This window comes from Apis laboriosa, unplaced genomic scaffold (assembly GCF_014066325.1).
Source record: "Apis laboriosa isolate Shangri-la unplaced genomic scaffold, ASM1406632v1 scaffold34_cov151, whole genome shotgun sequence".
NCBI classification, from domain to species: domain Eukaryota; kingdom Metazoa; phylum Arthropoda; class Insecta; order Hymenoptera; family Apidae; genus Apis; species Apis laboriosa.
The window spans coordinates 1,143,027-1,158,175 of record NW_025222928.1 but is presented as its reverse complement, the minus strand read 5'-3'; the positions used below and the strand labels follow the sequence as shown (position 1 = coordinate 1,158,175).

The 15,149-nt window shown below is 24.1% G+C and overlaps 5 protein-coding genes across 10 annotated transcripts; 3 read left to right on the top strand and 2 right to left on the bottom strand.

Annotated features, from left to right (window-relative positions):
* Positions 1–55: 55 nt before the first annotated feature.
* Positions 56–1,230, top strand: LOC122714681. Its single transcript, XM_043936250.1, has 5 exons — positions 56–290; positions 367–446; positions 510–673; positions 746–941; positions 1,018–1,230. The coding sequence occupies exons 1-5, from the start codon at positions 193–195 to the stop codon at positions 1,200–1,202; spliced, it is 723 nt and encodes a 240-aa protein (XP_043792185.1). The 5' UTR covers positions 56–192; the 3' UTR covers positions 1,203–1,230.
* A 113-nt stretch (positions 1,231–1,343) lies between these two features.
* On the bottom strand, positions 1,344–3,621 carry LOC122715032 (cyclin-K). Of its 2 annotated transcripts, none has more exons than XM_043936905.1 (8): positions 3,485–3,621; positions 3,030–3,297; positions 2,813–2,944; positions 2,631–2,736; positions 2,496–2,553; positions 2,256–2,428; positions 2,032–2,178; positions 1,344–1,911 (listed from the first exon to the last, which is right to left on the bottom strand). In XM_043936905.1, exons 2-8 carry the CDS (start codon positions 3,246–3,248, stop codon positions 1,502–1,504), a joined length of 1,245 nt encoding a protein of 414 aa, XP_043792840.1. In that variant the 5' UTR covers positions 3,249–3,297; positions 3,485–3,621; the 3' UTR covers positions 1,344–1,501. The 2 variants fall into 2 exon arrangements, with proteins under 2 accessions (XP_043792840.1, XP_043792839.1); XM_043936904.1 differs by having other exon boundaries at positions 3,030–3,258.
* Positions 3,622–4,553: 932 nt separating this feature from the next.
* LOC122715352 (ribosomal protein S6 kinase alpha-2-like) lies at positions 4,554–8,707 on the top strand. Of its 2 annotated transcripts, XM_043937481.1 has the most exons (12): positions 4,554–4,864; positions 4,984–5,181; positions 5,289–5,370; positions 5,943–6,103; positions 6,251–6,357; positions 6,438–6,615; positions 6,679–6,844; positions 6,930–7,085; positions 7,158–7,666; positions 7,757–7,995; positions 8,066–8,327; positions 8,408–8,707. In XM_043937481.1, exons 1-12 carry the CDS (start codon positions 4,739–4,741, stop codon positions 8,534–8,536), a joined length of 2,313 nt encoding a protein of 770 aa, XP_043793416.1. In that variant the 5' UTR covers positions 4,554–4,738; the 3' UTR covers positions 8,537–8,707. The 2 variants fall into 2 exon arrangements, with proteins under 2 accessions (XP_043793416.1, XP_043793417.1); XM_043937482.1 differs by lacking the exon at positions 4,554–4,864 and having other exon boundaries at positions 5,047–5,181; positions 5,264–5,370; positions 8,408–8,706.
* A 989-nt stretch (positions 8,708–9,696) lies between these two features.
* Positions 9,697–11,755, top strand: LOC122715354 (guanylate kinase). 3 transcript variants are annotated; one of them, XM_043937486.1, is made up of 5 exons: positions 10,211–10,477; positions 10,578–10,845; positions 10,925–11,148; positions 11,238–11,345; positions 11,410–11,755. In XM_043937486.1, exons 1-4 carry the CDS (start codon positions 10,441–10,443, stop codon positions 11,339–11,341), a joined length of 633 nt encoding a protein of 210 aa, XP_043793421.1. In that variant the 5' UTR covers positions 10,211–10,440; the 3' UTR covers positions 11,342–11,345; positions 11,410–11,755. The 3 variants fall into 3 exon arrangements, with proteins under 3 accessions (XP_043793423.1, XP_043793421.1, XP_043793420.1); XM_043937488.1 differs by lacking the exons at positions 10,211–10,477; positions 11,410–11,755 and adding an exon at positions 9,697–9,842 and having other exon boundaries at positions 11,238–11,397; XM_043937485.1 differs by lacking the exon at positions 11,410–11,755 and having other exon boundaries at positions 11,238–11,397.
* A 1,296-nt stretch (positions 11,756–13,051) lies between these two features.
* On the bottom strand, positions 13,052–15,149 carry LOC122715353. 2 transcript variants are annotated; one of them, XM_043937483.1, is made up of 4 exons: positions 15,030–15,149; positions 14,485–14,613; positions 14,347–14,386; positions 13,052–14,201 (listed from the first exon to the last, which is right to left on the bottom strand). In XM_043937483.1, exons 2-4 carry the CDS (start codon positions 14,546–14,548, stop codon positions 13,169–13,171), a joined length of 1,137 nt encoding a protein of 378 aa, XP_043793418.1. In that variant the 5' UTR covers positions 14,549–14,613; positions 15,030–15,149; the 3' UTR covers positions 13,052–13,168. The 2 variants fall into 2 exon arrangements, with proteins under 2 accessions (XP_043793418.1, XP_043793419.1); XM_043937484.1 differs by lacking the exon at positions 14,485–14,613 and having other exon boundaries at positions 15,030–15,144.

Genomic DNA, 15,149 nt, shown 5'->3' with positions numbered 1-15,149 from the left:
ATAAAAATAAATAAATAAAGAATATATTTTGTGTTTTTCTTTTTCTCTGTACATTAAACGAAATATTAGAAAAAATCGATTTATAATGTCATCTGATATTTTAATGGATTCATGACTATGACACATGACATAGCACTAAGAGCAGTATTTTGGAAAGAATTTTGAGAGACTTTTATTAATTTCATTAATAGAATGGCAACTTTTTTTGGTGAAGTAATATTTCCAGTTTCACGAGCATTTTGGGATGATGAAGATGAAAATAGAGCTATTGATTATTCAGTTAATCAATTGTAAATTACACTTTCGTTAAACATAACCTCTTTATAAATGTTCAAAAAATTCAAATTTCTTTTAAATATGTTTCAGCGAATTATCTATTCAATGGTTAAAAGAAAAACCACTTGCAATTGATACTTTAATTATAGTTGAAGGCGAAATGCTAATTGGTAATGTATATTTATATTCTTGATATTTTAATTATGTTATGAATATTTTTAACGAAATTGTAGATTTTTCAAGAGAATGTTTATGTCCAAATTCTAAAGAAATATGTTTCGTGGAAGATGAAAAGCAAAAGAAAATGTTTACAATTTATGAAGTTAGTGATAAAGTTTATTTAGGTATTGTGTCTTCTCATTTTGATGTAAAATTATCAGGAAAACTTGTAGAAAAAGTAAGCATATTTATTTTGAATTATAAAATATTTAAGATTAATAACTTATATTAACATTGTTGAATTTATTAGTTGAGTGACATTATATTAAATGCAAAAAGTACAATTTGTATAACATGTCGTCATATATCACAATTTAAAAACAACAATATACCAACAGTACCATCTTTCTTGAGAATGTTAACTACAGAGAATGGAAAAAATATTTGCAAATTGAAAGAAACATTTCTAGAGCAACCAAATATTATATATGGAGTGGCAGCAGGAGGTTGATATTTAAAAAATAAAAATGTATTTTAAAAATTTTAAAATATAAATTTACTAATAATTTTTTTTTTTTTTAGTATTGTCATATGCTCAAATTATGGAACTACCTTCAGTTTTATATATTTTATATACAGATAGTTTTGTATTGGATTCATTATCTGCAAAACCACTTTTAAAATTATTTTCAGCAATGAATTGTACATTACATGATGTTACATTTTCTGAAAAAGATTTTTTTAATAAAGGCAATCTTTACATGTAAGACTGTTTTTTCTTTCTCTCAAAAATTTTATGCTTATATATTTACTTATTATATTTTATATTATACAAATTAAATTAAATAAAAAGAAGAAATTAAATTAGAAATTGGAACAAATAGATACATATTAATATCATATAATTATAAAAGCTTTATAATTAAATACTATTCTTAATTATAAATTTCACATATTTACAATATTTACAAGAATTTAATTATTATTTTTTTGACAATAATAATTTTAGTTATAATAATGATACACAAACAAATGTTTCATATTTGAGCTTGCAAATTTGTATGTGTTAAGGTTGTGGTGGGTAATATGTACGCGGTGTAGGTGCTGGAGGTACTGGATTATTTGGAGGAAAATATGAGGCATTTGTAGGATAAGGATATGGTTGAAATGGTGCCGGTGTTGTAGTAGGAGCAGGTGGTGCAGGTCTAGTGGTACCAGAGGAACCCATATGATGCATTGGTGGAACAATATGATTCATTGTATTTACAGGAGGAGGAGGTACAGAAACATTTGCCGGGGGAAATGCTGGTGGATAATTAATATTGATATTAATATTACTAGGTGCATAATTGGCTGGATATGTTGGAAAATGTGTTGGCACATCCATTGGTTTGATTGAATCTGTAGTATCTGTAGTTAAACATCCATTTGAAGAGACTGCAGCTGCTTCAACTTTAGTAACTTTTCCTGGTGTAACTACGATGTAATATACGATGTAATATTTTTTAATTTATTTATAATAATAATATAATAATAATAATATAATAATAATAATTAGTTATAATAATAAAATATAATTTTTTTTATTGCACATACCATTTGGTGTAGTAGATGCTGATTCTGTAGGAGGTGCTGTTATAGCTCTATCTCTACAAGGTTCATTAGATGGTGTCAATGGTGGTGAATCTGGTGGCTTTGTGTTATTAGCTTGTGAATATAAATCTAATACTTGATGACATATATCTGAAAAAAAAAAATATAAAGATCATATATATTTTTTAGATTAATGAATTTAAAAAAATGATTCCTTTTTTAAGAACCTTCTAAAAGATCCATAGTAACATCCTCAACAAACATATCCCACCAACGTAAATGTTTTGGTTGCCTTCCATTCCAATCTACCACTTCAAATTTACTAAGTTTTCCAGCCAAATACATGAGAGCAACAGCTATAATTTCTGGTTCCCATTGCAGGGATAATGTTGTACATAAACTATACATGAAAACAAAAATAAAATATTATTTATATTAATTTAATAACAATACTAAAATATTCCTACCTATCGTTAACAAATGTCCAAGCCATTTGAACCATTTTTTGTAATTTATTTTTATCACCTACAATACATCATTAATTTTTTTTATTATTCCTTTTAATAAAATTTAGTTTAATATCTAATAAAATATTTTAATACCTTTCAGGCATTTTGCATATTTTAATAAGTAACTATATGGATGTTCAACTTGTAAATCAAATTTAATAGTTTGTAACAAAATTCTTTCTAATGTCATAACTTCTTCCTAAAAAATAAAAAAAGAAAGATTATTTTACAAAAATAAAATAATTATTTTAATACATAAATATTAATTGATTTACTTTTGGATCTTCTCCAAATGTCATAAATTTTTGCTCACTCAACAAAGATTTTGCAGTTCTTATTATATCTTTACATTTTTTTGGTGTTTCTTCTACTTTTCCTGCCAGAAGTAAACAACAGCATGCAGTAACCTATATGATATTTATAAAATATGATATATGATATTTATATATATTTATTTTTTAAGTTAAAATATTTATCAATAAAAATACTTACATATCTTGGAAAATTCTTAAATGAATGAAACATATAAAATCTATGAAAATAAACAACTCCAGTCGCCATTGTATTATATCCTAAATCCATTTTTGTACCTGTATCAATAATAAATCGTGCACCTTCTTTTCTATATCTGCATTCTGTTTCATAATCAATTCCATCTTGAATAGATGGTGTATTTCGGAGTTCTTTTTTTTCATAATACCAGCATGGCATTTTTGTTGTTCTTGAAATAATACATATAAAAAGGAATAAATATAGATAACTACAAAGAAATTAATATAGATAAAAAACTTTATTATGATTATATTATTAAAATAAGTTGAATATAATTTTATGTAATTTTATGTAATAATAATTTAATATTTAATTAACAAATTATATAATTATATAAAATTATACTAGAACTTTCTACAGGAATTGTATATTTTGAAATAGGTTAGAATATTTACCAATATATAAAACTTTTTTCTTTTTTATTTACTTATACGTTTTCCATTAAACATATAAAATCTACTCAATTAAATAAAAACTTCAAAGTTTATTATATTAATAAGTTTTACTCCAAATTGTTTGTTATAAACAATTGCAAAATCTACAAACACCACGAAAATATATACTATGTGAATTTATCTGCAGTACATCTATATATGAAAATAAGAGATAGATCACTTTGCGTAAAACATGCTACCACTTGTTGGATATCAAGGGTATGTTTCATGCGAACGTGTCTTATAATAAGTAAAATAAATGTTTTATATTGTTTTTTTTTTTAATGAAGAATATTTGTCATTAAATATTTTGATAAAAATAAAATATAATTTTTATCAAAAAGATTATAAAAATTTTTTAAGTGTAATGTATATATATATTATATGATTTATTTTTATATATATTATATATTATATGATTATTATATATTAAAGATGATATAAAATTTTTAATAATAATGTATTAATAATAAAATTAAATATTTATTTGTTGCTTTTAACATATATTTTTTTCGCAATATATATTATCTGTATCTTACTAATATGTTTCTCATTTTATTTTTACTTTGTTTGTTGATAAATCGATAAGATACATATGAAGGTGACTTAGGTCTACAACGCAGAAGTGTAAAAAAGCAAATTCTATAATAAAGAAAGAAGAAATATCTTTTTCTATGTAGTATTACATTGAAATAAACTTAACTAGATACATCATTTTATTTCTTTTCTTAAAATTTGTGTTATACGAAGATAATAACTTACCTGTGTTCCCAGCTTTAAACTTAATTTATTTATACAGTGAGCTTTTTTAAATAATAATAATATAATAATAATATATATTTATATTTTATTTAAAATATTTTATATATCACAATATTATTATGAATATATTTTAGACATATTATATATATACATGCAAAATATATATGTTGAATATATAAACATTTCTTTCAATATTTTTCATATAAGATAAACTTTATTAAAAAATTATCATTTTGTCCGATTTTGTTTAAAACTACAAAATAGATGTTTCCGGTTCATGTTAAAGATCTAGTTTGAATACCTTTAGTTTAATATATTATCTGTGGTCAATACATAGCAGAGTATATGTCATAGAGTCATACATGTGTCTATTAATTTACCGCGAATTCTCGTAATTTTACATTTTGAGAGTGATCTACATCGCGCTCCCGTAACGTAACTAAATGTTAATTTATGACGACCGCGCACGCAAGAATATTTTACAAAAACGTCTACAATTTCACAGATAATAATACGACGACTATAATGCCGTTAGCGAATTTGACAGTTCCTTGGTCTGAGCAACATGTAACTGAGAAGGTACTGTTTTTATATTCATAGAAAAAAATCGATTAATGTTAAAAGTGTGTTAATTTATTAATTTACTTAATAATTTAAAATAGTTAAAAATTTGTATTTTAATTAATTTAATCATATAGCAAGATGTAGATATCCTCACATCAGAGTCTCAAGAGGAAGTAATGATAACTCAAGAAAATGTAGTTGAACCACCTTCAAATGGGTGCTCTGAATCACATGAAATAGAAGTACGTGAAGTAGTAAGAGATGGACATGAAAAAGCAGATCCTTCTCAATTTGAATTACTTAAAGTTTTAGGTCAAGGATCTTTTGGCAAGGTATTAACTATTATAATAAATTTATTAAAAATGATTAATTTATATATAATTAACTTATATATAATGAAATATAATTTTTTAGAAATCAAAATTCTTATGTTATTTAGGTATTTCTAGTGAGGAAAGTTGTTGGAAAAGATAGTGGAACACTTTATGCTATGAAAGTATTAAAGAAGGCAACATTGAAAGGTGCTTAATAAAATAACTTTATGAGAGGAGCTCTGAAAGTTTTAAAGCATGAAAATTATTGTAATGAAATATTAATTTTAATTATAATGTAAAGATTATTTTTTATGATAAGTTTTTTATTAAAATGTATGAAAAAATTTCATCTTGGAACATCAAAAATTATTGGTTTTTTTTATACTCAACAAATATATTTCAAAAATATAAGTTTTAATATTAAGAAATCAAAAGTTATGTGTTATGAGATATAATCCATTGATTTAGGTTCTTTAGATATTACTTTTTATATAAAATAAAATAAATTTTATATATATATATTAATGTTATAATATCTATAATATATATATATATATATAGAGCTTTTAAAGTAATGAATTTCTAAAATTAAAAAAAATTGTATTTTTGAAATCTATTTATTGAATACTATTGAAAAACATAAAAAAAGATTTATAATTTTTGATATTCCAATGCAAAGAACATCCAAATTTATAAAAAATTTTCAGAGCAATTCTCATTTTAAAATTATGTTATTTGTTTTTTTTTTTAAGTGGTTTAATATTGCAATATTATCTCAGTTCGGGACAGAGTTAGGACAAAAATGGAAAGAAATATATTAGTGGATGTTGAACATCCATTCATTGTACGACTACATTATGCATTCCAAACAGAGGGCAACCTCTACTTAATTTTAGACTTTTTAAGAGGTGGTGATTTATTTTCAAGATTAGCTAAAGAGGTATTCCATTTTTATTAAGAGGTATTTCATAATTATTTAAATTAATATGAATATAATACATTTCATATTATTAATATTATAATATCTCACATTATTAATATTAAGTTTTGTAATTGAATTGATTTATTTTTGTAATTATTGTTTTAGCTAATGTTTACTGAAGATGATGTAAAATTTTATTTAGCTGAACTTGCTCTGGCATTGGATCATATACATAAACTTGGAATTATTTATAGAGATCTCAAACCTGAAAAGTCTGTATTATATTTCACTTGTTAATAATTTAATTAATATAAAACTATATAAATATTGATACTTATTTCATTTTCAACAGTATTTTGCTTGATACTGAAGGTCATATTGCTTTAACTGACTTTGGTTTAAGTAAACAGCCTTTAGATGATTGTAAAGCATATTCATTTTGTGGTACTGTAGAATATATGGCACCTGAAATTGTAACTAGAAAAGGTCATTCATTTGCTGCAGATTGGTGGAGTTTTGGAGTACTTATGGTTAGTAATAATATGATGATTTTTTAATTTAATCATTTTTAAATAAATTCTTAACTTTTCTAGTTTGAAATGTTGACTGGAGCTCTTCCATTTCAAGGTGCAAATCGTAAAGAAACAATGACACAAATATTAAAAGCAAAACTCGGAATGCCGCTTAATATTTCACCTGATGCTCAAGCACTTCTTAGAGTATTGTTTAAAAGAAATCCTGCAAATAGACTGGGATCTGGTACTTCTTTATATTTTTCTAATATAAAAATATTTCCTTTACATAAAAATAGTTATTCTTATATTTATTCATTATTTTATTTTAGGTGGAATAGAAGAAATAAAAAACCATCCGTTTTTTGCAACAATCGATTGGAATGCTCTTTATCGAAAAGAAATAAAACCTCCTTTCAAACCAGCAGTTAGTCAAGAAGATGATGCATTTTATTTTGATAGTGAATTTACATGTAAAACACCTAAAGGTAATATGTTTTATTTAATTAAATATAATTTATATTACAAATGAGAAAAGTTAAATGTAAAAATAATTTTAGATTCTCCTGGGGTACCACCAAGTGCTAATGCTCACGAATTGTTCCGTGGATTTAGTTTCGTCGCCCCGTGCCTTCTTGAGGATCACATAAAAACTCCTGAATATAAAAACTGTGATAGCCTTGCAGCTACTTTTCCAACATATGTGAGCGCTGTTTCTGTGAGTGATGAATATGATTTTAAACAAGAAATTGGTAAAGGAAGCTATAGTACTGTTTATTTAGCAATTCATAAAGCTTCTAAAGCAGAATATGCTGTGAAGGTAATTGAAAAATCAAAAAGAGATCCAACGGAAGAAATAGAAATTTTACTCCGATATGGAAGACATCCACATATTGTAACTTTAAGAGCTGTCCATGAAGATGATAAACGAGCTTATCTTGTATTAGAATTATTACGTGGTGGTGAACTTCTTGATCGATTACTACAAAGACGTAATCTTACAGAAAAAGAAGCAGCTGAAGTGATGTACACAATAGTTAGTGTAGTTAATTATCTTCATGAAAATGGAGTAATTATCTATTCATTTATCATTTTTTAAATTTTGTATTGTATTATATTAGATTTATTGATTAATCTGATTAATTTATATAATCGATAGGTCGTTCATAGGGATTTAAAACCTTCCAATATATTGTATTCAAAATTGGGAGCTGATCCAACAACACTTTGTTTATGTGATCTTGGTTTTGCGAAACAATTACGAGCAGAAAATGGTTTGTTAATGACTCCTTGTTACACTGCGAATTTTGTAGCACCAGAAGTGTTAAAACGTCAAGGATATGATGCAGCATGTGATATTTGGTCACTTGGCGTTTTATTATATATTATGTTAGCCGGGTAATTATAATTAAAAATTCAACAATTATGTATAACTTAAAAACTATTACATTACATCATATTTTTTTAGATATACACCATTTCGCAATAGTCCTGGTGATAGTGCAACGGATATATTAGATCGTATTGGACCTGGTTATATTGATGTCGAAAGTGGCATATGGTGTCAAATTTCGAATGAAGCAAAAGAACTTGTCAAAAGAATGTTACATGTTGATCCTAATCGAAGGCCTACTGCAGCTGCCATATTAAAATATCCGTGGATTGCAAATCGTCATCGTCTTCCACAAAAAATATTACCTGAAAGTACTAAAGATCCACATAGCCTAAAGGTATATTTGCTCAATATGTATTTGAAATATATTCATGATTAAATTAATAAAATTAATAAAATTAATAAACATATTTTTAGATAGCAGTAGCTGCGACATATAGAGCAATGTCTAGCAGTCCAAGATCACCTCATATTGGTCCTGTTGTCATGTCCGAGTTAGCACGACGTAGAACACAAGCCAAGCCTATTGGTCCTACTGAAATTTGAAAAAAATTTAATTCTATTCTGTGTCGTTGAAAAGTAAGGAAAATTACGAATTATGTGATTACATATATAAAAGAACTATATTTTGTTGATATAAATCTAGTATTATTTGTGCAATGTTCAAATGTAGCTAGTATACTAATTTTATAAAAATACTCTGTTATTATATAACTTGCATCACCGAAATCATCTTTATTCTAATTATGATATGTGTATGTGTATAGAATAGGAAATATGTATTTAAATTCATATTTTCAATTTTAATATAATATAAAAATTAAATGTCAAAAAGAAATTTTAACTCTTATAATCTATATTGTACATGACTATCATTTAAATATTAAAAATAATATAAATATTTGTGAAAAAGAAATATACACTTATACACATATATGCATATATATATAAATATATATACATATTTAATATATATATTTTACAAATATTTATATTATATATATTTAATAAAATGTAAAAATGAATTATATCTATTTCAATTTTTGATCAATACTTTGTTAAATAAATTATTAATTGTATATAATAAAATAATTTTACTTAATTGAAATTAAAATAATTAAAAATATTTTTTTAAAAATATATATATTAAATTTGTAATCATATTTATATTATCATATATACATAAATTAAAAAAAAAATTATATAACTATTATTTAAGAAGTCTGAAAATTTTGATATTTTTTTGATTAGAATACAAATATAATGTAAATATAAAAAGACTTATAGTGTTATCAAAATAAATATTTTTTTACAAAAATTTCATTTCAATAACTTATAATTAATAAAACAAACTTAAATTATTGCTTTTATTTTATAAAATTAATTGCATATTTTGTTACACAAAAAACAAAAAAACAAAATTTGTATATAATTTGTAATATATTTAAATTGTTATAAATTAATTATGTTATAAATTAATATTGCAAAAAAAAAGTAAAAATTTATAGATACTGTAAAAATACATGATGAAGACAGAAATATTATTAAAAATTTTTTATCAGAAATGTATATTATTTATTTTTAAAACATATGGTACATATTAGTACATATTAGTACATAGTATATAGAATGTATATACATACATATGTATATATAATAATATATATTTACAATAAAATATATTTAATTTATAGTGCAGTAACATATGCGCATGTGCACGTTATTAAACGAAAACGTGGTAGCTGTTTGTTCCGCGGATTTCTGTGCTTTCTTGTATAAAATAGTCATAATATATTTTTCAGTAGTTTTTATTACTATATTATTCGTTTTTTGAATTTAGTTACCTACAAAGGTGAGATAGTATCTATACATATTAAATTTTCAATTTTTTCAAATTAAAAAAACGCAAAAGAATGATTATGATATCGTTAGTGAAGTTATTCTTATGCATTGATTTCGTTTTTCATTTAATGTGATTTGTGAAATTTAAATATATTCACTATAATAAATTAGATTTTAGAAACATAAAAGGTATTTAAATATTATAATATTATAGAATATTTATAATAATATAGAATATCTTTTTTTCAATGTTTTCTTATAACATACAACAACGTACAATATAACATACAACATAATTCATCACATTTTCCTTCAAAAAAATCAATATTTCGAAGATACTTCACTTTAATTTCATTATATAGTCTATAAAAATTTCAATATATTTAAAAAACAAAGATATAACAACAATTATTTACTTTTTATTTCTTACTACGCGTTTATTTATGTTCTAATTATAATGCTATAATTATAATGTTTTTGATGTTTTTGATCTACCATTTTTTCGGTTTTTATTAAATTTATCAAAGTGATTATGTCAATACATATTTGCACTTATATGATTTCTACGATTATATAAAAATTAATCGAATTATTAAATACGTGAAAATATGATATCACGTTCATGTTTTAGAACTTTAAAGTTAGGTATGAAGTGATTCAATTTATTCAAAAAATTCTAATTTTTGTATTTTATGAATTTATTATTATTACAAATTTAAAATTACAAATTATATTCATTTTTTAGGTGTTTATAATATGCTTCATAAAGGTCCATGTCCATTAGTTTTGTGTGGCCCTTCAGGAAGTGGAAAAAGTACATTAATAAAAAAGCTTTTTGAAGAATTTCCAGATACTTTTGGTTATTCTGTATCTCATACCACTAGAGCCCCTAGACCAGGCGAGGAAGATGGGAAACATTATCATTTTACTACTAAAGAAAAAATGCAAAAGCAGATAGAACAAGATGAATTTATCGAAACTGCTATATTTAGTGGAAATATGTATGGCACTAGGTAAAAATTTATCTTATATTATTAAAAATTAAAAAGGAATATAATTATATTATATATAATTTTGTTTTAATATTTTTAGTAAACGTGCAGTAGAAGAAGTACAGCAAATGGGTAAAGTTTGTGTATTAGATATTGAAATACAAGGAGTAGAGCAAGTAAAACGAAGTTCTTTAGATCCCTTATATATATTTATTAAGCCACCATCTATAGAAGAGTTAGAAAAAAGATTAAGAGCTAGAAAAACAGAAACAGAAGATGTTTTGAAACAAAGATTGTCTATTGCTAAAGTAGAAATGGAATATGGTAAAAATTATGGATTTAATGATCCTTAAAAATTTAAATATGTTTTATATATTTTTATATTAGATACAAACTTTATAAAATTATTATAGGTGAAAAAACTGGTAATTTTGACATAGTGATTGAAAACGATAATTTTTCAAAGGCATATAATATATTAAAAGAATTTGTGATGTCAAATTTGAAACAAGGATAAGCAGGTATAATAAATAATGTTTATATATGTGTTAAACAATAATATTTATATTCGTATTTTTAATATAGGATATTAAATTTATGCTTCTTAAAGATATACTCTTCTTTGAAATTAAATTATAATATTTTTATATATATATATATTTCTATGTAAATTATAATAATAATTAATTAATACATGATAAAATGCATAAACTCATGTTCAAAGATCAAATTAGTAGATTGAAGAATAAATGTAGGTAAATAATTTTATACAATAATAAGTTGATTTTAATATTGAAAGAGTAATTATAGCAGGAAGCTTCAAGTTTGTTATATGTATAGCATTAATGTAAAATTAATATCATTTAATTTTAAAAATATGATATCATTAAATTTTAAGAATAAAAATTTATAGCTGGGAATAAAACTACAAATAAAGAAATAAGGACAAAATGTTTATATAATTTTTTTGAATTCGATAATTAAAGAAATTATTATCAAGAATAATTGTATAGAATATAATAGTTATCAATTAAGTTATTTTTATAATTTCTTTGCAATTGTACACATATATATGTATAATTATATATATATATATACGTTTTATATAAGTAGTAAATTTGTATTACTTATATGTAGTATTTACTTATAACAGTAGGTTTTAAGATTATATCAAATCAATGGAAAACTTTTGTTATTTTAATACTCTAGTGTAACGTTCCTCAATCTTTTATATAATTCAATATATTAATTTATAATTATATCATGATCCAAATATTTATATGAAATTATATTATATATTTACATGAAATTTTTAAGAAGTTAAAAATTTTTTTAATTGGAATCATTGTTTATATTATATAAATAAATAAAATTATCATATGTATATTGCTTGCATATGTTTCAAGTAGTTTTTCAATGAATTGTAATTTTATGATCTATTAAAAATATAATGCGTCATAATATTAGACGTCGATTTATAAGTTGAGAAACGCTGCTCTAGTGAATATAGAAAGGTATAAAATAATTTTAGATTAATGATATCTTGCCAAATGTATATAAAGGACAGTCAATTTACATAAAGACTTTAATGCAGGCTAGATATCTAGAAAGAAATTTGCAAAAATTAAATATAATGTTTTAGATATAGTTAACTGAGACTATTCACCAGACGAAGTTGTGTTCCAATAGTGTAGATTACTTATAAAATACTTGTGGTTTTTGTCCTCGTCAATCATCGTATAATTATAATTATTGCACCATCCAAGATTCATTCATAAATTCAATTACACTTGAATATATCATTTTATTATTTTATTAAACAGAAAAGGCATTTGTCCAAACATTCCTTTAGCATTCATTATCAATTAAACATATTTGATATGTTTTTTTTATTGGAAATATTCTTGAAAAAAATTTGAAATATATTTTCATATTAATTGATATTAAAATTCATATCATGATCATTGTCATTCTCATTTTCTTATATGTTTTTGCATTATCAATTTATTTATTCGCAAATATTAACAAGTTGTTGCTTCCATGCGCATTACGAAAAAAAAAAAATCATATTTTCTTATATATGCGATGTTATTGCTTGTTAGTATGTGTATAGTTATATAAATATAACGATAAAAAGTTTAAATGAACAAAGCGAAATAAAATATATACACATATATTGTTATAGAAAATTGTATCATTGTTGTATCATATATTGAATAAATATTTCAATTAAACGATATTGAAAATATTTCTTTTATATTATTAAAATGTTTCTTTTATATTATTAATTTGAAATAGATGATTAAACATAATTATATTTTTTTTTGAAATAAGAATTATTTTTTTAAGATTGATGATGACGAGAATAATCGCGTTTTGGCCATTCCCCATGATGATGACGAGTCTTATGTTTAGGTACTTCGCTAATTTCGATGGATGTCACTTTAACATCCTTATTCTCCGCTGTTTTCTTCACCTCATTTTGAATCAAATTATCTCCATAATTTCTAGGTATAAATTCACTAATATTCTTTGTTTGAGATAAATTTTGAGCTTTATTTTGCGTAATAAGTTCTGGTTTTCTCGAAAAAATATAATTGATAACCTGAGGTCGCGGTGCAAAAATATTTTCTTTTGGATAAGAATCTATAATTGATTTTGAATCTGATGGATTCGCATCTTTTAACAACGGTGTATTTAATTGACTCGTTCTTATTGCTTGTATCACTTCTTGTTCTCGTGATGCTTTATTATCGTTATATTGAATCGAACTGATCGGTTTTAAAGTATCTCTGTTCGCAAGATCACGCGTTGTTAATCTTCTAATCGAATCTCTTTCATCCAATTGAATACGACTGGGCAAAGCTAAAGGTTCTTCTTGAATTTCCTCATACAGATCTCTTCTTAGACCTCGTTGTTGTTTCAAAGAATTCGATAAAGGATCGATTCGACGAATTTGTTGTTCAATTCTGTATCCCGGTTCAGGAACAATGATTCGACGATGAAAAAAAGAATCCTGATCTTTGACGCGATCTAAAAAATTCTCAAGCGTGTTCCAATTTTCCAAATCACGGGAAATTGCTCTTCTAGCTATTTTCGAAATTTCCTGTATATCCAAAGATCGTGTATTCGATTCAAGAGAGAAACGATCATCATTTTGAAGGATAGCATTTGTTGCACTGTTTTGATAATTGTCCAATTGAATATTGTTTTCTGGGTATGTGAGACGTTCAGAAGGTATTTGATAACTCTTTTCTAGGACTGCTCCTCGATCAAAGTAACGTTTCTCTTGATAGCTGCTGTGTGGTTCCTCATTGGTGTCTGGGTAATAAGCTTCATAGAATACCGGGCCTTTTTCAAGATCATAGCTCTCGTAACTTGGATAAAATGTACAGTTAATTTATTAAAAATAATGAATCTCGTTTTTAATAAATATTTTAATAAAGATTTTAATCAGAAAAAAAAGGAAAAAAAAACAATTGAGTTCCAATGAAAATAAAAAATTAAATTTTGATTACATACCGATGAATATCGGGATTCCAGGTAAAAACCGGCGTTACACCTGGAAAATAAAAAGCAATTATTTTATGTTAATATTGTTTCAGGATTTTTTGAAAATTGAAATAAGTAAACTGAATATTGATCGAGAAAAATACTTAATAATTGATTCGTTAATCATTATAATGGTCATTATCAGTTTTTTGAATGGCCTTTTAAGTGACATTAGGAAAACAATTTGTACGATAGGCTTTCTAGTTGTTTACATATGTCCATTAAAACGTTTTGACACTGTGAACATTATTAAAATAAATATTAAAAATTTATAATGTCATGGAAAAGATATTTTCGTTGTTATACAAAAAGTTTTTTCAATAATATTATATTAACATGCAACTATGAAAATTATTGTACAATATCGTGAAACAACATCATCGTTATAAGACTATTCAATGCCATTTATTGTTAAACAACGAAATTTTGGCAAACATTAATTCTTTTGTTTCTCTTTCAAGCATTTCAACGTTTTATTATTATATTGTGTATTCAATTTGTGTACATTTATTAATTCCAATTTTTGCATCCTACGCTTTTCTCCAAATATTTGAATTTTCCAAAAAATGTAACTATAGTTATCATATAAGCAGCTTTCACACTGCATGTGTTTTTCTTTGCTGTAAAGAAGGAAAGATGAAAAAGTTACATACCGAAGAAAATTGTTATGACTATTGTTGAAAGTAGACACTGTTTAAGAACCATGATCCTATCGCAACGACATGCAACTGAATCTCTAAGAGGGACGTTTGCGCGTATTTTCAGAGTTCCCT